General features: G+C 45.0%; 1 protein-coding gene across 1 annotated transcript in view; it reads left to right on the top strand.

The window, feature by feature from the left end:
* Positions 1–258: 258 nt before the first annotated feature.
* Positions 259–21,473, top strand: part of LOC115133242 (kinesin-like protein KIF21A) — a 43,276-nt gene continuing 22,061 nt past the window's right edge. The window contains 5 exon segments of the mRNA XM_029666273.2: positions 259–626; positions 15,401–15,623; positions 17,423–17,605; positions 18,242–18,391; positions 21,079–21,213. Of these exon segments, the coding sequence (XP_029522133.2) occupies positions 586–626; positions 15,401–15,623; positions 17,423–17,605; positions 18,242–18,391; positions 21,079–21,213 (732 nt within the window). The 5' untranslated portion in view covers positions 259–585.

Consider the following 21,473-nt stretch of genomic DNA (forward strand, 5'->3'; position numbering starts at 1 on the left):
ATCAATAATCCAACATATTCCATCAATTGGCCTCTATAATTGGCCTTGTGATTGGTTACCATTTACCGAACCGTTTAACATTCGTAAGAAAACGATATACATTCACTTTAATGATTACAATGAACGGTGTTAAAAAATAGAGCGGCCACGATGTTTCTTCACTCATTCAATGGGCTTGATATTTTCCCACTGTCAGGTTGGTAGGGGACATCTCAGAAGGCGTGGCTTGATTACGTTTCACTCCTCCGGTCACACACACCGGAGCGGGCAAGTGTATTTTTCTGTCCCTATCACCTCGCAAGGCTGGCCTCTACACGGGAATAATGCAATGTCATTGAAAATGTTACCTCGTATATCGTAGCCTACGTTTATTCAGAATGCGCCTCGCCCGAGATATAAGCACAGACAATAGCACGCTAATGCTGACTTCGTATTGAAATGATTTGTATCAGGTGGATGTGAGCTGCGGTGGCTCAAGCGCATCGGTAACGAAGCTGCATGCTGTAAGACCATTAAATAAAAAGAAAACCAAGCTGTTTATATCGTGGTTGTTCCAGCAGTGACGACCCTCCGGACGTCGTAACCATGAGCGGACAGGACGAAAGTTCGGTGCGGGTCGCGTTGAGGTAAGCCTGTGACATTGGATGGTGTTCTGTTCTGTCGGAAAATAATGGTCATCCTGGTCACGCCTCTCCAGGATAATGTACCTATATTATTATGGTGACAATGCCGGTGTTGATAAACCACAGCACGGGCTGTTATAATGGCCTAGTTACTGTGCAATAGCACGAATGTGTGGATAGCCTGAACATTTGCGCATTGGTTCCAAAATAACGCACAGTAGACTACAATGTGGCAAAGCAATCGACGTTTACGTAGGGATTATGGATAGCAATAACACTATGTTTCTCCCGGCATTTATTCTAGGACACATGTCAATTGTCAAACAGCTAAAGCAACACGGCCGTGGATTTGTTTTAAGTGTCACCATCAGCCCTCCGTATAGGCCAACACAATTTCGTAGGTAATGTTTCATGGCTTTCCTTTGTTGGTGCTTAAGCTACAGTACACCTTTTCTCAGTGTCCTGGCTGCAGACATAGTGACTACATGGATTTATGAATGAAGGGAGAAGGGGCGGATATGGCACGAGAAAGCAATACGGCTTGCGTCTGTGTGTGTCATAGATCTGTAAGGTCATGTGAGAAGGATCGGTGGAAGACAGACTAAGACCTGGTTACACCGCTCTCTCGTTACTGCAGGCAGACTTTGACCCAGTACTCTGTTTACTAAGTCTCTGTCTGGACTGGGCCTTGGTTTTACAAGCCTCTCTCCTGCATATTACATGCAGCCATATTCATGAGACAATATACTAGCAGCAAGCACATCTACATATACATGATACTGTAGAGACTGTTTTAATTGCAGACATTTCACGCAGACAGCATTTAGAGTTTTCAAAAACGATATACTGTCATTTCACGTTAAAAGCATGTAACTGCAAGGACTAAGGACTAATTGCAATGACTGCATAATAGCCACTGAACTGTTGGCAGCATAAGCAGTACAGAGACTGTCCTCGGTGTTAAAATAGCTCCCCACAACACAATCGCAGACAAGTGTGTGTAAACCCTGCCCATGTATCCATCTGCATAGAAAGCACATGCCTCATGAATTATTTGCTAGCTTTGTATAAATCTAATCAAATTATATTGGTCACATTCACATGGTTAGCAGATATTAATGTGAGTGTAGCGAAATGCTTGTGCTTCTAGTTTCAACATTAATATCTAACAAGTAATCGAACAATTCCCCAACAACTATTTATACACGCAAATCTAACAAGTAAATTGACGTTGCTCTTATACCCAATAGTTCTTCCCGGCTGTGTGTAATAAGACTTAAGATTTCCTGGGGTAACAATGTAACAAACAATACATAAAAAAAAGCTAATACTGCATAGTTTCCTAAGAACGCGAAGCGAGGCGACCACTCTGTCGGGGCCATTACTGTATGCATTATGCCAGTTATTTTTTAGTCTCTCTATTTTGCAACTTTAATTTGGTCTTTTGTTTCCTCGACAATCAGGCTCCCAGTCTTTATTCTCATGGAGGAGCCAGTGGAGAGAGTCTATACAGGACAAGGCCAACTACTGTATCTAACTGTGATCACGAAAACGAAGACACGCATAGACTCAGATTATCAGATAGCATGTAATAACATGTTCATAATGTGTATTATAGGACCCTGAGCTCGAAAAAACTCTGGGTCTTTGTTCTAAATCTCCCACACACCATTGCCTCTTCACCTGCCCCTGGGCCCTGATATAAACTTTGGTACCTGTCACTAATCCAAGTGTCCAGTGTATGGGCCAGTAAGCAGATCCCTTAAGCCCACAGTAAAGGGATACCTTCCCTGACCCTGCACCTTACTGCTCTCTCTGCTATTCTGAGAACTCCGGCCCAGCAGACCAAAGCTTACTTTATCACATTATGTACACATCGACTCACGGCACCCACACGCTGGCACATCCTTGCCAAGTCCCTCTCTAAGCATGTAGCCCGCTTTTCCTTTCTCTCTCCCTCTACCTATCCCTGTCTCTCTCACACACACACACACACACACACACACTGGCACGACAGCCGTTACAGTGGCTCATAAATAGATCGGCACTGTTTTTTCTTTCACGAAACCCTCAGACAGACGCAGACCTCCAGTACAAAATGTTACACACACTCCTGAGATCTAGAGAGTCATTTCAGAGACAGCCCTGTGTCGGTCTAAGCCTGTTTTCTGCTGTTGCCTTGGGTCCATTAGGCTGATTGTCTGTCTGTCTCTGTGTCAGAGGAGTTGTTGCATGGTAACATCAGCTTTGTCTGCTCTCTGCCAACCTGTCTGAAGGATAATGCTATTATATAGGACATTTCATCTTCTGATATAATGTAATACTTGCAGCCTGGTGGCCGCCAGATCTGTATGTGCTTGCCTTGATCCAACCCTACTGACTTGAAAGCACATAATGAGTATGTATCTGGCATCCAAGCTGACTCAAAAAGTTAAAGCATCCACTTAATCATTCTTGTCGTGACTTTACAACATAATCAAAGCTGCTATCGTTGCAACCACATTGTACATTAGCCCTGACGAGTTATAGTAATATCCATAAAGAAACCCCCAACCCACTATTCAATTGTGAGTTTGCATCCCCTCCCACTGTAATTACTTCTGTGTGCTGGTGGAGACTGTCGAGCAGCAACTAAGTACATGTTTAAGACAGGTTGACTGACAGGTTTTCACTGACTTGTAGCATTTGAAACAGACACCACACACACACACACACACACACACTCACAGCGATCACCAATGTAGCTTGTTGTTGTTAGATACACAGCCTGCCGGTGCTAGTTGGCCAACTGCTGTCAGTTAGCGAGGCTTAATGCTTCAGCCCCAGTTTCATGCACAAGGCTCATATGGTCCATTATCATCCTAATGCTCTTGTGAAGTTAATGAGCGCGACAAGTAAAAGTTCAATGTTTTGGCACCAGAAGTGCACAGTCCTGTTTTCACCGATTCATTGGTGCATTACTGCGACGGAGTCGATCAGTGACTCTCATGAACATATGTTTTCCGACGCTGCTCTTGAACATAAATGACTGGCGCATAGATTTTGGTTCCACTTTTTCTGTGCTTTACACGACTTCGTTTTGTGCTCATTACACCTGTTTCATGTTTTTAGGCCAGCGCTTTTAAAACACACAGACAAGGCTATAGCTGTCCTTGACGCAACTATATTGAAGTATTTATTCACTGGGCAGTATCGTATGAGTTCAGTCTAAATGGAATAAACATGGCCCGTGTAAGTGTTAGTATGTTTGATCAAGTAAAGTGTGCCCAGAGGAGCCAGTCAAGTGGTCGTTTCATCAATATCCTTGAAGTGAATGAATTATGCATGCCCTCAAGCCTGGAGCTGGGCTACAGTGGTAACAAACAGTGTTGTTCGTTTCAGGTTTCAAGTTGTTCATGTTAGAAGCTAGACAGGCCTTTTACGCTATTTCAGGTAAAGTCAAAAGAAGACAATTATTTCAGAAAGCAATAGAATTTACACTATAATGGATATGCCTTGTTATGTTAGTGTGATATATAGAGTGCAGCTTCTGTTTCAGATTTTCACATGTGGGGCATAAGTCACCAAAACAGCCGCTATTGTGCAATGGGACCAAACCCTCACAGAGTAACATCCTTTCCACTAGTCAAACTGTCTCCATGATTAAAACAAACAAAAACTTATACCCCTTGCAGTTAAGACACTTTGCAATTAAGAACTTTTGTAGCACCACAGCTACTTCTAAATTTCAGTCCAAGCCTGGTACCTTTTTTAAAAGGTGTGGTTTTTAAAAAACGCACAAGATGCCCCTCTTCGGACACCTTGTCTATGCTGACCATCCACACCTCCCATTGGTTTTTCAGTGTCAATCAAAGCCCAGCTGCTCCTCCTGCTCTTAGCTCAGGGTGGATTACTTTTAGGAGAAGAGTGCACTTCCTGCCACGGCACTAGAAAATGTTATGGTTTTACAGTACATTCATGATACATATGCACAAACCGCCATACAAATACATGCAAACCAGCTGCAGGCACACGTCATGTGATATTGCAACGTGTCCTTACTTACTACCCGAGACAATAACAATAGTTACAGTACCTATTCAATTTCATCCACTTCTCTCAGTATACAAGTAAGGCTACGTGTTGTAGCTGAATCCTTCTGGCTGAGACTCCTCTATATGTATTTTACTCTTAGGCCATAACTGATAACCGAGTACTTCTTTGTGTCTCTGTCAGTGTTGCACCTTGTAATCGTTCCCTCGCCTACAGCTTCTTTGTTTATATATAGAGAGATGGGTCTCTTGACTCTCTTCTGTCGAGAGGCACTTTGCAGCTGAGCTGCTGCACTCAACCGCCAGCCCAGTGATGTAGTCAAGTCACTAAACCTTGAGTCCGTGTCGAGTTCCCAAGTCCCTAGTGTTCGATTCCGAGTCCAAGTCCAAGTCCTTTATACTCGAGTACTACAACATTGCCCCAGCCTGTTAGCCAGAGGGACAGAGTGTTTACTTTCTAAAATTAGTTTTATTTTAGTTTCACACATAGATATAAGATATTTATCTTTCACACAACAAGATCATCACAACATGCCCTTAAACCTGAACATGACCAAAATACAAGCCCTTAAAACGGCACAACAGAATATCACAAGATAAGCTTGTGTTGGCTTGAGGTCAGATACATTAACTTAGCCCAGATTGATAAACTAATGTGTTTTAGGAGTCTCACTGTTATCCCATTGCCAGAAGAAAATAACGTGTCTCTCAATTTATTTTCTGCAATTATCACTCATTGCCCTTGGCTGTGTCATTGCAAAACATTCTTGGGTTGTTTTCTCCCATCCGAAATAACTCCAACTCACAAGGTTGTATGTCTGCTAGTGTCATCCTCTTATCTGGTGTTTTGACAGAGTTCCCTTTGTGGCATAGTGCTATTTAACTGCCCTGAATGTTTCCACATATGATCGCTGTTATTTTGTGTCATTCATCACAGTGCTTGGCTTGAGGAAGAGAAGATGGGTGTGTGTGTATGTGTGTGTGTGTCCTTTGTCTCTTGTCCTGGTTTCCCCCCCCTAACTGACAGTGTGAAATCGACAGCCACTGCGTGGACCCCTGCTCCTCTTTTCCTGCTCTTCCCTGTAGCTGCAATGTGACCTCTGACCCAGGAAGCATTAGAGCTGTGGCCACTGGTCAGTGAACCCCACCCCGCCCAGTGTGGTTACCCTGTGAATGGACATCACTCGCCCGTTTAGAAGAGCCCTGACAGATTTAAGCCAGGTGAAGAGAAGTGGGGGTTCTTGAGTTGCAGAATTCTCTGGCTAGAATCCTCTGGCTGAATCTTCCCCTTCTTTCACTAGTGGCCTTGGTAACTGAAGTGACATCATTTTCCTGTGTGGAGACTGGACACTAAGAGAGACATTTGTTCCTTCAAAGACCATTTGAAGGAAGACGTTTTAGGGAAAAGTAGTTTGGTTTATTTGGTTGGAGGCGCTTACATGCATCGTTTGCATCAGTTGATCGTTGTTGAAATCTGCAGAGTTTGTCTTTCTGTGCTCTAAGGGGTAAAAAGCCTGTTACTACCTGTTAATCACAGAGCATTGACATTGAGAATTATCCACTGACTTGCTTCATGATCTCCAGTACAGTACTTAAAAATGGACAGACTGTTCCTAAAAGCAAGTACAATGGACCATAAGTTAGTTTGAAGACTGAGCATTAAACACTGACACCGCTGTTGTCAGCTGTTCTTTTTTGCTGTAGCTATGACTCACAGTGATGCTCTGTAAACGTAGCTTAATGCACGTATTCCCCATTACAACACTGATATTATGACAGACTCTAAACAATGTGTCTGTCAGTGAGTCAGGGGCCTCTTAAGGTCGAGGCAAAAAGAGATCACACCTGATGTCCTGAAAAAGGCAACCGATGAACAGTGAATGATGACAGGTGACATCGTCATCCACACGCACAACACACAGTGTTGCCTTTTGCGTTTTGCTTCACAATGTCATAATTGAAACAAACACACAACATTGGAGCATGAGGACAGGAGCACTTTGTATGAAATCCACTCCATATGACGACAGTGGATGATGTCAGTCATGTGACAGTGGAAGTAATATTCCCATTGAAGTGCCTTTTTCTACAACCCAGCCCATTTCTTCATCCTCCCCCAGCTCATCTCCGTCAGAGGCATATCATATGACATCGGTGGATGTCGTTAGATAATGATGATGATGATGATGACAATAAGAATATTCCCATTAACCTTTTACTGCAGTGGGCTAAATCAGGGTCTACTTTGAGAGAAAAGTATGCACCTCACACGTATGGTTATGGGCTTTAAAAAAAGACACCTGTAACATGTCAAGAGCTTAAATTTTGAGTTTGCATCCCGACATTACACTTTATATACAGTACCAGTCAAAAGTTTGGACACACCTACTCATTCCAGGGTTTTTCTTTATTTTTTTACTATTTTCTACATTGTAAAATAATAGTAAAGACATCAAAGCTATGAAATATCACATATGGAATCATGTAGTAACCATAAAAGTGCTAAACAAATCAAAATGTATTTTATATTTGAGATTCTTTAAAGTAGCCACCCTTTGCCTTGATGACAGCTTTTCACACTCTTGGCATTCTGTCAACCAGCTTCATGAGGTAATCACATGGAATGCATTTCAATTAACAGGTTTGCCTTGTTAAAAGTACATTTTGGAATTTCTTTCCTTCTTAATGCGTTTCAGAAAATCAGTTGTGTTTTGACAAGGTAGGGGTGGTATATAGAACATAGACCTATTTGGTAAAAGCCCAATCCACATTATGGCAAGAACAGCTCAAATAAGCAAAGATAAACAACACTCCATCATTACTTTAAGACATGAAGGTCAGTCAATCCCAGAAAACTGCACTCGCAAAAACCATCAAGCGCTTTGATGAAAGTGGCTCTCATGAGGACTGCCACAGGAAAGGAAGACCCAGAGTTACCTCTGCTGCAGAGGATAAGTTCATTAGAGTTACCAGCCTCAGAAATTGCAGTCCAAATAAATGCGTCACAGAGTTCAAGTAACAAACACATCTCAACATCAAGTGTTCAGAGGAGAACACGTGAATCAAGGCCTTCATGGTTGAATTGCTGCAAAGAAACAAGCAATTGACATTAGATTGGTGGAAATCTGTCCTTTGGTCTGATGAGTCCAAATTTGAGATTTTTGGTTCCAACCCGCCGTGTCTTTGTGAGACGCAGAGTATGAGGAGGAGGTGTGGGGGTGCTTTGCTGGTGACACTGTCTGTGATTTATTTAGAATTCAAGGCACACTTTACCAGTATGGCTACCACAGCATTATGCAACGATACACCATCCCATCTGGTTTGAGCTTAGTGGGACTATCATTTGTTTTTCAACAGGACAATGACCCAACACACCTCCAGGCTGTGTAAGGGCTATTTGACCAAGAATGAGAGGGATGGAGTGCTTCATTAGATGACCTGGCCTACACAATCACCCAACCTCAACCCAATTGAGATGGTTTGGGATGGTTGGACCGCAGAGTGAAGGAAAAGCAGCCAACAAGTGCTCAGTATATGTGGGAACGCCTTCAACTATTGGAAAAGCATTCCAGGTGAAGCTGGTTAAGATAATGCCAAGAGTGTGCAAAGCTGTCATCAAGGAAAAGGGTGGCTACTTTGAAAAATCACAAATATAAAATATATTTAGATTTGTATAACACTTTTTTGGTTATTACATGATTCCATATGTGATATTTCATAGTGTTGATTTCTTCACTATTATTCTACAATGTAGAAAATAGTAAAAATAAAGAAAATACCTTGAATGAGTAGATGTGTCCAAACTTTTGACTGGTACTGTCACAGAAAACTGAAATATAACAAAACCTTTTGACATAGAAACACCAGATTTTAAATTATGTTTAATAATTATGAAATCATGAAAAATATTAATACAATTCCACCCATTAGGCCACTAGGTCATTTGACTGTAGGAAAGGGCTACAGTGCCATTTCCTTCCCCATCCCCTCTCTTCTTCCTCTATCCCTGGGCATCCATTAACCCAGGCCTGTTCTGCTCTAACCCATGTCATAGAGGGCGTAGCTGAAGCTTTTCATTCTTCTTTCAAGGGGACCTTTCAAAACTGATTGAGACACTTGTTGTAAGCAGCACAACAACAGAACCATTTATCGGCATTTGTGTGTGTGTGTGTATCCGAAGTTCACTGTAAATCCGGAGTCCAAAGTTCCCTGGTCTCAGTTTCAGGTGCAGTGAAGGGCCAGAGAAGAGTGTGTGTGTGTGTGTGTGTGTGTGTGTGTGTGTGTGTGTGTGTGTGTGTGTGTAGAACGGTCCCTCGTTAACCTCTGCTCTACAGCATCAGTGTCTCAGGTTAAAATCAACCCGGGAAGTAAAGGGTCTGTTCCAACGCTCATTAAAGGCCCAATGCAGTCAAAATATGTTTTACTATGGTTTACAGTATATCATGTTGTACAAAAGCTGATGAAACTAACACTGTAAAAGTGTGATCAAATTGGATCACTGTTATTTAACTGATAGTGGCTGGTTGAAAATACAATCTACTACACAGGACCGTCTAATCAGAAGGTTTGCATAGTGTTTTGGCTTTCCATGGAGACATCACCATGCAGTAAATTGATTAATAGACCAATAACAACGAGAGTTCCAAACCTCTCTGCCAATTTAACTAGGCAAGTCAGTTAAGAACAAATTCTTATTTATGATGACCACCTACCAGGGAACTGCCTTGTTCAGGGGGCAGAACGACAGATTTTTCTCTCGTCAGTTCGGGGATTCGATCCAGCAACCTTTCGGTTACTGGCCCAGCGCGCTAACCACTAGGTTACCTGCCACCAATAACAGCTCATTTTTAGTTTTCCCCTCCCAACACAGAGACCTCTCCCAGACAAATTTTAACTATTATTTTATTTAACCAGGCAAGTCAGTTAAGAACAAATTCTTATTTATCCCTATGGAACTCCCAATAACAGCCGGATGTGATGCAGCCTGAATTCGAACCAGGTACTGCAGTGACTCCTCTTGCAGTGTCTTAGACTACTGTGCCACCCGGGAGCCCTAATTAAATACAGTAAGGTACTTAATTGTTATGCAGAAATAATTTGCTCTTGATATTAAAAAAAACGTCTGCATTGGGCATTTAAAAACCCTTTTCCTAGTGCCTGAATTCTCCAGGTACTTGGCCACAATTTAACCTCTGATATGAGTAGAGTTAAAAAGCCATCTGCCTAACTCTATTCTCCTCCCTTTGCAATGTGTGGACACAGGGCAGCAATCCTCCCTCTTCTTTCTGTTTTCTTCTCAAATGAATCCGAACAAGTCTATATGAGTGAAAGTCTATATGAGTGAAAGATTGATTGTTTCCTGTAATCTAGTTGTGTATCGTGCCGGTTGTTTCCCTTCAGTGTGGGTCCAGATGCTTCTCTGGACTCGTTGTAGCTCTAGAATTAGATTAGGGCTGTGACTGCTGTGGTTTGCAGATGGGAAATGATGTGTGCTGGTCTCTCAGGGGACCATTGTGGTTGGCTGAGGCGGAGGCAGGGGCTGAGGTCAGGTCCTGATCTGCAGAGAGTCAGCATGATTAAAGCTGTGACTTAATCACCTTTCTTACCAGTATAGTTATTATTATTCATGGAGATCTACACACATACTGTATAGACTCAACCATATCCATAGCAAAGAACACTGTTTAGGACGGTCACCAGCCTTCCCCGGTGCAGCCAGTGCACCCTGGCCTCTGGCCTGCAGTACATTTCAAATTTTACAAGAGCCATTCTGTTTGAAGTGTGCTTGTTTAGTAGGAGATTATGCTGGCGAGAAATGTGACTGTGCTACCGCCTGGCCCTGCGTCTTGCTGCCCTTTGAACCAGGTCAATGTGTGGTGGTGGTAGCTGTGTGGAGGAAGGGGACAGAGAGAGGGAGGGAGGGAGGGAGGGAGGGAGGGAGGGGGAGGGAGGGATGGACAGAGAATGAGAGGGAGGGAGGGAGGGAGAATGAGAGGGAGAGAGAGGGAGAGGGAGAGGAGAGGGAGAGAAGGACAGAGAGAGAATGCGACAAAGAGAGACAAAGAGAGACAGACAGGCAAGGCTGCCCCAGATAATTCGTACTGGGTCCATAGGAGAGAAAGGAGAGTCTCGGCTCAGGCCCAGGACAGCTGCTTCTGAATGGGGTAGAGCTATAGTGAGCTAGCCTGGCGCTGCCCATTTTATTCTGAGAGGGGTTAGTGAGTTACCAAGTGCCGCCGCCATGGTGCATGGCTCCTCTGGCTGTCACTGTAATCGCTGTAATGAGGTCTCCAGCGTGACGCTAACTGGACATGTCACATGGGGAGAGTCTGTCAGGAGCTCTACGGTGTGTGTCCGGTACACGTGTGTGTTGGCTTGCGTGTATGTGTGTGCGTCAGTCCATGTGTGTGTCAGCCTTTCATCTCACAGAAGCGACCTATCCCACCTCAGTTAACTTCAGCCCACCTCTTCTGAACCGGATTATTGCATACTTTCAACATATATTTTATATTCCCTGAAGCAGGCTTAACCTGACCGGGGGGTTGACTGAGTTGTCATGGAGGGTAAATGTACAGTCGTTATCACTGAGAGCTAATAGCTCTCTGCTCAGTCCGTCAGTCCCCTTGTACTGTGTTAGGCAAAGGCTTTGGGTCCCCTATAGAGGTACAGGAACTGGAGAGTTAGATTACTAGAAAACAACACATAAGACTTCATACTTTTTGGCACAATAGTGTAGTGTTGTCCTATAATGGTCCTGGGGATGGAGTTGGACTCAAAGGGTGTATATTTTTGGTTCAGGCCAGCACGAACACACATCTGGTTCAACTAATCACCTAATCACTGATTACCTTGATTCGTTTTGTCAGAGCTGGGCTAGAACAAACATTTACACCACTCTGGATCCCCAGGACTAGTGTTGAAAAGCACTGCTGTAGTCTAGAGGGTGAATTAGTGCTTTAAGTCTACATGAAGGTATGGAGCAGCTACTGTATATGTCAAACATTATTCACCCTGATGGATCCAGTGTTTTCATTTCACTCATAGCCTAAAACCTGTCAGTCAACTATCCCAGCTAGAGGACAAATGTAATGTACACAAGTGCACTACTCACTCACACTGCACTGTGAAGTGTGCTCAACACTCATAAACTTCTCATTATATATAATGTCAACAGTGAAGAGGCGACTCCCGGATGTTAGCCTTCTAGGCAGAGTTAGAAAGAAAAACCCATATCTCAGACTGGCCAATAGAAATAAGAGATTAAGATGGGCAAAAGAACACAGATACTGGACAGAGAAAGTCTGTCTAGAAGGCCAGCATCCCGGAGTCGCCTCGTCTCTGTTGACGTTGAGACTGGTGTTTTGTGGGTACTATTTAATGAAGCTGCCAGTTGAGTGAGGCGTCTGTTTCTCAAACTAGACACTCTAATGTACTTGTCCTCTTGCTCAGTTGTGCATTGGAGCCTTCCACTCCTCTTTCTATTCTGGTTAGGGCCAGTTTGTGCTGTTCTGTAAAGGGAGTAGTACACAGCACTGTACGAGATCTTCAGTTTCTTGGCAATTTCTCGCATGGAATAGCCTTCATTTCTCAGAACAAGAATAGACTGACGAGTTTCAGAAGAAAGTTATTTGTTTCTGGACATTTTAAGCCTGTAATCGAACCCACACATGCTGATGCTCCAAATAACTAGTCTAAAGAAGGCCAGTTTTATTGCTTCTTTAATCAGACCAACGGTTTTCAGCTGTGCTAACATAATTTCAAAAGGGTTTTCTACTGATCAATTAGCGTTTTAAAATGATCAACTTGGATTAGCTAACACAACGTGCCATTGGAACACAGGAGTGATGGTTGCTGATAATGGGCCTCTATATGCCTATGTCCATAAAAAATCTGCCGTTTCCAGCTACAATAGTCATTTACAACATTAACAATGTCTACACTGTATTTCTGATCAATTTGATGTTATTTTAAATGGACAAAAAATGTGCTTTTCTTTCAAAAACAAGGACATTTCTAAGTGACTCCAAACTTTTGAACGGTGGCACACATTGATCTATATGGCTCTGGTCTAGAGGCCTATACTGTTTAAACAAACTTCTGGTCTGAAATATCTTTCTGGTGTTGAGAAAGCAGCTTTGAAGTGGCAGTGGTCAGTTATGTTTATTGGTCTTATTTAGGAGGAATCTGTCAACAATCTTGAGCTGGTCATATATCCTGGGAGAATCTCACTTTAATTTCCTCGATTCCTCATGTTCTCTCTCCTCGCCTCAAGGAGAGAGCAAGCAAGGAAACAAAGGAAATGCAATTGAGATTCTCCCAGGATATTGTGTATGGAAGACACTGGGGGATGTCACAGAGCAAGGCTGGAGTCCTAGACATGCACACACAAAGAGGAGTGTTTGACTGTTTGTCTTGCGTCACCGCCTTGGCTGGGATGCTCTCATCACAATCAATCAGACCAATGATGTGATTTACACTGCACTGAACTCACTCTCTTTCCTCATGTAGGGACATTTGACACCAAATGAAATGCTATTGAATGTAATCTCATGACCAGTGCTGTGTATTACCTAGTATCTTTGATCTCATCTTTGGCTGGAAGCCAGCTCAGCATTCTCACTTTTAGTATTTTCGTATTATTGTTACTTAACGTGTTGTAAGCGGTGATGAGTATTATCTTTGTTGTGATGGTTCTGTCCTGTTTTAGGAAGTGGGCCAAAGGGATTACTGTGGATTCCCCCTAACCCCCCAAACCCCTAAAACTTGTGTCAAACAGAGGTCTGTCAGAGGGGTGTTCTGCAGGAACATGAACAAAGAGATCAGTAATGGACTAGTATACTAGCCTACCTGTTGAGGCAGCAGCAATACGGAAATACTGAAATACTCTGTAGCAAATACAGAAGGAAGTTATGACCCAGATTATGTACTAGAGGTGTAACATTACAGGTAATGCAGCCTCCTCTTCCCCTCTTCTCAACCTCCTTTCCTCTCATCTATCCCTCCCTCGCTTTGTCCCCTCTTCACATTCACTGTGTAATCCCAGAGAGAGAATGCTAAATAGCCGGAATCTGATGTCACTGGGGCACAAGAACACCACTGTAGCCTGACTGTGTGTGTGTGTGTGTGTGTGTGTGTGTGTGTGTGTGTGTGTGTGTGTGTGCGTGCGTGCGTGCGTGCGTGCGTGCGTGCGTGCGTGCGTGCGCCTAACACAAGTAATGCATTTACTTACAGTACTCTTCCATCAAGTCTTCTGAATATTTCCCATTTGAATTTAGTTGAAATCCTGTGATATTTGTCCAGTGAGTTCTGTGATGAGCTAGACAGGCGCAGGGGCAGCGTGTATGGGGGAATTGGGGTATGTATGGGGTGGCAGGGTAGCCTAGTGGTAAGAGCGTTGGTCTAGTAACCGGAAGGTTGCAAGTTCAAACCCCCGAGCTGACAAGGTACAAATCTGTCGTTCTGCCACTGAACAGGCAGTTAACCCACTGTTCCTAGGCCGTCATTGAAAATAAGAATTTGTTCTTAACTGACTTGCCTAGTTAAATAAAGGTAAAATAAAATAAATAAAATTGCAAGGCAGGGTGTGACTGTTTACCTCATGTAGCTCCACAGCTTCCACTCTTCTCTGAGCCCAGGCTCGAACACTGAAGGCTCTGTATGGGGCAGAGTGGTGGAGTGTGCTGGCAGCGTGAGGGGAATCGCACACACAGACACACATACGCAGGCACGCAAACACACACACACGCAAGTATGCACGCACGCAGGCACACATACAAACATGCAGGTATACGCACACACACACACACACACACACACACACACACACACACTCCAGGCCCCTAGAAAAACAGATTACTGAATAATACACGTATTACTAAGAACTGGACCAACAGATCTACTGTATGTAGCACAGATGAAGCTAACTGTTTTATAGAAGCAATAAAGCACTCAAACGTGGCATATCGTGAAAAGACGGGTTAAGTGGTTAACTTAATGTCTAACAGTCAACCATAACCCTGAATCATACTCGACATGAAACTTTCAAACTCAGCTTATCAAACTTTCAACATTCAAACTCTGCTTATCAAAGCTTTGCCCTTGAGGTTTTGTCAAGGAGCTAAGGCCTCTCTACCATCTGCATGCCACATCTCTGCATACCACAAGTAAATATGTCAACACATCAGAATAAGTACTGAGTCGGGTGTAGTGACAGTGCGATATGGGATAACGTTTCCATGCCTCTTCTGATAACACTATAGAAGTGAAGATATTAACAGATCAGACACATCTACCGAAGGGTGGAATGTTATGAAATGACTAACTGTTATGTGATAATGTTTTCCGTGCCTCAAATGTAACTTTGCCTTCAGCAAATAAGAAGGCATAGATGGAAACCAAGCACACAAAACATCTCCATTATAAACTCTCGCTTCCTCTCTCTGTCTCTCTCTGTCTCTCTGTCTCTCTGTCTCTCTCTCTCTCTCTCTCTCTCTCTCTCTGTCTCTCTCTCTCTCTCTCTCTCTCTCTCTCTCTCTCTCTGTCTCTCTCTGTCTCTCTCTGTCTCTCTCTGTCTCTCTCTCTGTCTCTCTCTGTCTCTCTCTCTCTCTCTCTCTCTCTCTGTCTCTGTCTCTCTCTGTCTCTCTCTCTCTCTCTCGCCGTCCCTCTCCGTTTCTGCATATCTATTCATGTTTAACATTTTATACAGTTACAAACCGTAACCCGGCATCTCTCTCGACCCTCTCTCAGGATTCGTCCTCAGCTGGCGAGGGAGAAGATCGAGGGATGTCACATCTGTACGTTCTGCATGCCCGCCGAGCCCCAGGTGATGCTGGGTAAAGACAAGGCGTTCACTTACGACTACGTGTTTGACATGGACTCCCAGCAGGACATCATCTACACACACTGCACTGAGAAACTCATCGAGGGATGCTTCGAGGGGTACAACGCTACCATCTTCGCCTATGGACAGGTCAGATATTTGCATGACACACACACGCACACACACACGCACGCACGCACGCACACACACATACACACACACACACACACACACACACAGAGGCGTACATGCACAAATGCATACATATACACACATGCACACACACACACACACGCACACACACACACACACACACACACACACACACATACACACACACACACAGAGGTGTACATGCACAAATGCATACATATACACACATGCACACACACATTTACAAACATGCGCACAAACGCATAAAAAACACCAACACATACACGCACCATATTTGCCTACAGACGCAATGCGGTTCAGTGCTGGACACACCCAAGGAAAGGGATGGGCTCTGCCACCCCCAGGAATCCACCACGTGTCCTGTGGTCTCTGGTCCCTTGCCGGATGAATTTAAAAAACAGTGTTGTTACTGTAAGCAAGCAGAACATGTTATCACACCTTGTTTCCAATACCAAACTCACACTGGCTATTACAACGTCATTCATCAAACCCCTGTCTGTGACTCAGTGAGGGATATACTATAACTCTGCTAAACTCACATTGACCGTAGCATCGTCATTTATCCAACCTTATAACTGTGTATCAGTGAGTTATATAGCACTGCTTTGAAACTGTTCTCAGTTAGGCTCCACGTCTTCATAGAGCTGATTTCAGGTGAAGAGAGAAGCCAACAGGCCACGAAGACTCAGTCAACTCAGCAACAGCAGGCATGTTCTAACGGGACCAACCTCAGGGTTTTTATTGGCTTGATAGATTAACACCTGCGACTGACTTTCTACAGTACATGTTCATATCTATCTATCAGGCTCTCTTTCACTATCTCTCTCTCTCTCTCTCTCTCTCTCTCTCTCTCTCTTTCTCCCTGCTCTCTCCCTCTTTCTCCTTGCTCTCTCTCTCTCTCTCTCTCTGCCTGTCTGTCTTTCAGTGGAAGGCATTCAGTTGTACAACTGAGTAGGTATCCCCCTTTCCCTTTCATGCTCTTACTCTCTCAAACTTGTTCACTTTCTCTCCCTCTCTCTCTCTCTCTCTCTCTCTCTCTCTCTCTCTCTCTCTCATATTTTTTTGTGTTTGCTTCTGTCACAACCTCTTCCTCTGAGCTGAAGCTCTATAGAGGAGCTCTGCCAAACTCTCCTTTCACTCCTCTCCTCTTAATCTCTCTGTCCATTCTCCTCTGCCGGCTCCATTCTTCTCAGCCCCGTTGTCTCCCTGTCAGACTCTCATTCAGGGGGTACAGCGGGTTGCGCACACGCAAACGCATACACATGCACACTCACACACAACCATTTATATGTACGCATGCATGCACACACACTCACATTACATCTACACAAATACACACAAAAACGCACGGCACACACACACACACACACACACACACACACACACACACTACTGTCAGAGTATCTTTCAGGTGACGTGTGAATTAGCGTCGCATTCCTTTGGTAGTCACCATGACAACCAAGCCCCCAACCCCAATGTGTGTGCACTGTGCAGTCGTAGCTACATATATTAGGAATGGCTTTAGTCCAGGAGAGTCATTTTGACAGGGCTTGTTTTTCATCTATTCTGGCGTTTTGTACTGTTTTTTTTTTATTTGAGTAAGAAAAGCTGATCCCTCACTCCCCGTTTATAACTTCCTGTATTCATGAAATAGCAGCATAGGCCCACTGACTGTCTGAATAAGTTTCAAGTCAGATAAATGAGTAAATAAATGAAACAATATAATTGGTTATTGATCCTATCATATCCTCGCCCTTCTTGTCCCTCTCCCCTAGACTGGTTCGGGGAAGACCTACACCATGGGCACAGGGTTTGACGTGAACATCAGTGAGGAGGAGTTGGGCATCATTCCCCGGGCAGTCAAGCACCTCTTCAGGGGCATTGAGGAACGACGGCACTCCGCCACAGAGCAGGGCAAGCCTGTACCCGAGTTCAAGATCAACGCACAGTTCCTGGAGGTATGTGTGACGGAAAGGACAAAACGTACTAGGTGCTTTTTGTAGCTGAGGTGATTTGGTTTAAGACGTTGGGTTGGTGAGCGGGAGACCCGTATTCAATCCCCACTGGTTACACTTTTGAACCAGAAATGCAATCTCTCTCTGTTAGTCTCCCATTAGCTCTACAACATGAGGAGGCTTGGAGATGCAGGTTTCTAATCATCTGAAAAGAAGCCCATTGGCCCTGGAAGGCTAGGTTGGAGCCTTCGTTATTGCTTACTTAAACCTATCCGGTTCCCTTCCCTTAGAGCTGCTAACACAAGAGCGGTATTAGGGGAAAGGGTTCTGGCTAGGGGTTGCAGCAGCTGTGTGTAGCAACCTGGAGCAGATGGAAGCATACTGTACTTCTGTCTGCTCATGGGATGTGTTCAGCTAATTAAACTCTACAGGCAGATGATTTATCACCATAGAGTAATTACTAGGGAATTACGCGTCTCACTCAAATCTGATATCGCTTGCTGCTACATGTCTCTAAAAACTAATAAAGCAGTATACTTTCTATAACCAAAATGACTTAACTACTGATGTTTTCCATGCACAGTTATTTGGATTTGGGGTATTGGTTCATTGGCTTGTTTTTTTCCCCTCCTATCCCAGCTGTACAATGAGGAAGTGTTGGATCTGTTTGAATCAACGCGGGACATGGATGGGAAGAGACAGAAGTCCACCATCAAGATTCATGAGGACGCTAGCGGAGGCATCTACACTGTGGGAGTCACCACGCGCACGGTCACCTCCGAGGCAGAGGTTAGTCTCAATCATTACATTACATTTACATTTAAGTCATTTAGCAGACGCTCTTATCCAGAGCGACTTACAAATTGGTGCATTCACCTTATGACATCCAGTGGAACAGTAGTGCATCTAAATCTTTTAAGGGGGGGGTGAGAGGGATTACTTTATCCTATCCTAGGTATTCCTTAAAGAGGTGGGGTTTCAGGTGTCTCCGGAAGGTGGTGATTGACTCCGCTGTCCTGGCGTCGTGAGGGAGTTTGTTCCACCATTGGGGGGCCAGAGCAGCGAACAGTTTTGACTGGGCTGAGCGGGAACTGTACTTCCTCAGTGGTAGGGAGGCGAGCAGGCCAGAGGTGGATGAACGCAGTGCCCTTGTTTGGGTGTAGGGCCTGATCAGAGCCTGGAGGTACTGAGGTGCCGTTCCCCTCACAGCTCCGTAGGCAAGCACCATGGTCTTGTAGCGGATGCGAGCTTCAACTGGAAGCCAGTGGAGAGAGCGGAGGAGCGGGGTGACGTGAGAGAACTTGGGAAGGTTGAACACCAGACGGGCTGCGGCGTTCTGGATGAGTTGTAGGGGTTTAATGGCACAGGCAGGGAGCCCAGCCAACAGCGAGTTGCAGTAATCCAGACGGGAGATGACAAGTGCCTGGATTAGGACCTGCGCCGCTTCCTGTGTGAGGCAGGGTCGTACTCTGCGGATGTTGTAGAGCATGAACCTACAGGAACGGGCCACCGCCTTGATGTTAGATGAGAACGACAGGGTGTTGTCCAGGATCACGCCAAGGTTCTTAGCGCTCTGGGAGGAGGACACAATGGAGTTGTCAACCGTGATGGCGAGATCATGGAACGGGCAGTCCTTCCCCGGGAGGAAGAGCAGCTCCGTCTTGCCGAGGTTCAGCTTGAGGTGGTGATCCTTCATCCACACTGATATGTCTGCCAGACATGCAGAGATGCGATTCGCCACCTGGTCATCAGAAGGGGGAAAGGAGAAGATTAATTGTGTGTCGTCTGCATAGCAATGATAGGAGAGACCATGTGAGGTTATGACAGAGCCAAGTGACTTGGTGTATAGCGAGAATAGGAGAGGGCCTAGAACAGAGCCCTGGGGGACACCAGTGGTGAGAGTACGTGGTGTGGAGACGGATTCTCGCCACGCCACCTGGTAGGAGCGACCTGTCAGGTAGGACGCAATCCAAGCGCGGGCCGCGCCGGAGATGCCCAACTCGGAGAGGGTGGAGAGGAGGATCTGATGGTTCACAGTATCGAAGGCAGCCGATAGGTCTAGAAGGATGAGAGCAGAGGAGAGAGAGTTAGCTTTAGCAGTGCGGAGCGCCTCCGTGATACAGAGAAGAGCAGTCTCAGTTGAATGACTAGTCTTGAAACCTGACTGATATGGATCAAGAAGGTCATTCTGAGAGAGATAGCGGGAGAGCTGGCCAAGGACGGCACGTTCAAGAGTTTTGGAGAGAAAAGAAAGAAGGGATACTGGTCTGTAGTTGTTGACATCGGAGGGATCGAGTGTAGGTTTTTTCAGAAGGGGTGCAACTCTCGCTCTCTTGAAGACGGAAGGGACGTAGCCAGCGGTCAGGGATGAGTTGATGAGCGAGGTGAGGTAAGGGAGAAGGTCTCCCGAAATGGTCTGGAGAAGAGAGGAGGGGATAGGGTCAAGCGGGCAGGTTGTTGGGCGGCCGGCCGTCACAAGACGCGAGATTTCATCTGGAGAGAGAGGGGAGAAAGAGGTCAGAGCACAGGGTAGGGCAGTGTGAGCAGAACCAGCGGTGTCGTTTGACTTAGCAAACGAGGATCGGATGTCGTCGACCTTCTTTTCAAAATGGTTGACGAAGTCATCTGCAGAGAGGGAGGAGGGGGGAGGGGGAGGAGGATTCAGGAGGGAGGAGAAGGTGGCAAAGAGCTTCCTAGGGTTAGAGGCAGATGCTTGGAATTTAGAGTGGTAGAAAGTGGCTTTAGCAGCAGAGAGAGAAGAGGAAAATGTAGAGAGGAGGGAGTGAAAGGATGCCAGGTCCGCAGGGAGGCGAGTTTTCCTCCATTTCCGCTCGGCTGCCCGGAGCCCCAATCACAATCTAAAGCAGAAGAACACCAATCTGTACCTATGGTCGTTGGTTAAACATATGTTATTGCTGTGAGCCTAAATCTGTCTGTGAATGTGTTTGGGTCAAGGCTCAGGAGAAGACCCAGATGCAGACAGTTTCGAAGTAACAAAAGTTTATTACAAAAACAGGGGGGCAGGTTAACAACAGGTCAAGGGCAGGCAGAGGTCAGTAGTCCAAAGCAGAGTCTGAAAGGTACAGAACGGCAGGCAGGCTCAGGGTCAGGGCAGGCAGAGGTCAGTAATCCAGGGTGGTGTGACAAGGTACAAAACGACAGGCAAGCTCAGGGTCAAGGCAGGCAGAATGGTCAAAAAACGGGAAAGCTAGAAAACAGGAACTAGACACAGACAGGAGCACGGGAAAATCCGCTGGCATTCTTGACGAAACAAAATTAACTGGCAACAGACAAACAGAGAACACAGGTATAAATACACTGGGGATAATAACGAAGATGTAGGGGGGTGGATACAAGCACAAAGACAGGTGAAACAGGGTGTGACAAACAGAATTTCTCTCTTGAATACACTGTACTAACTCTAAACTCTCCCATTCCTTTCCTGTCCCTGGTCCTCCCTCCCCCTCCCTGTACAGATGATGCAGTGTCTGAAGCTGGGTGCTCTGTCCCGTACTACAGCCAGCACCCAGATGAACATCCAGAGCTCGCGCTCCCATGCCATCTTCACCATCCACCTGTGCCAAGTCAGAGTCTGCACTCCAGACGACAGCGTACGTGGCATTGCACCAGTGGCCTGGAGCTCTCTAGAGCCAAGCCTAGGATAGGATACACTTTTCACAGTCTATTTCACTGGCTGGACTATTTTCACTGTCATTCTTTAGAAATTACATGATAAAAAGGTTATTAAGCTGCATAATCATTACCATTTTATTTGGGGGTTGTTGTAACATACAACCACTCGTTTGTTTCCGATTGTGAAAATACACATTAATAACATTTCATTTCCTAGTATTTATGAGATAAACAATAA

Source organism: Oncorhynchus nerka, linkage group LG8 (assembly GCF_034236695.1).
Source record: "Oncorhynchus nerka isolate Pitt River linkage group LG8, Oner_Uvic_2.0, whole genome shotgun sequence".
NCBI lineage: Eukaryota > Metazoa > Chordata > Actinopteri > Salmoniformes > Salmonidae > Oncorhynchus > Oncorhynchus nerka.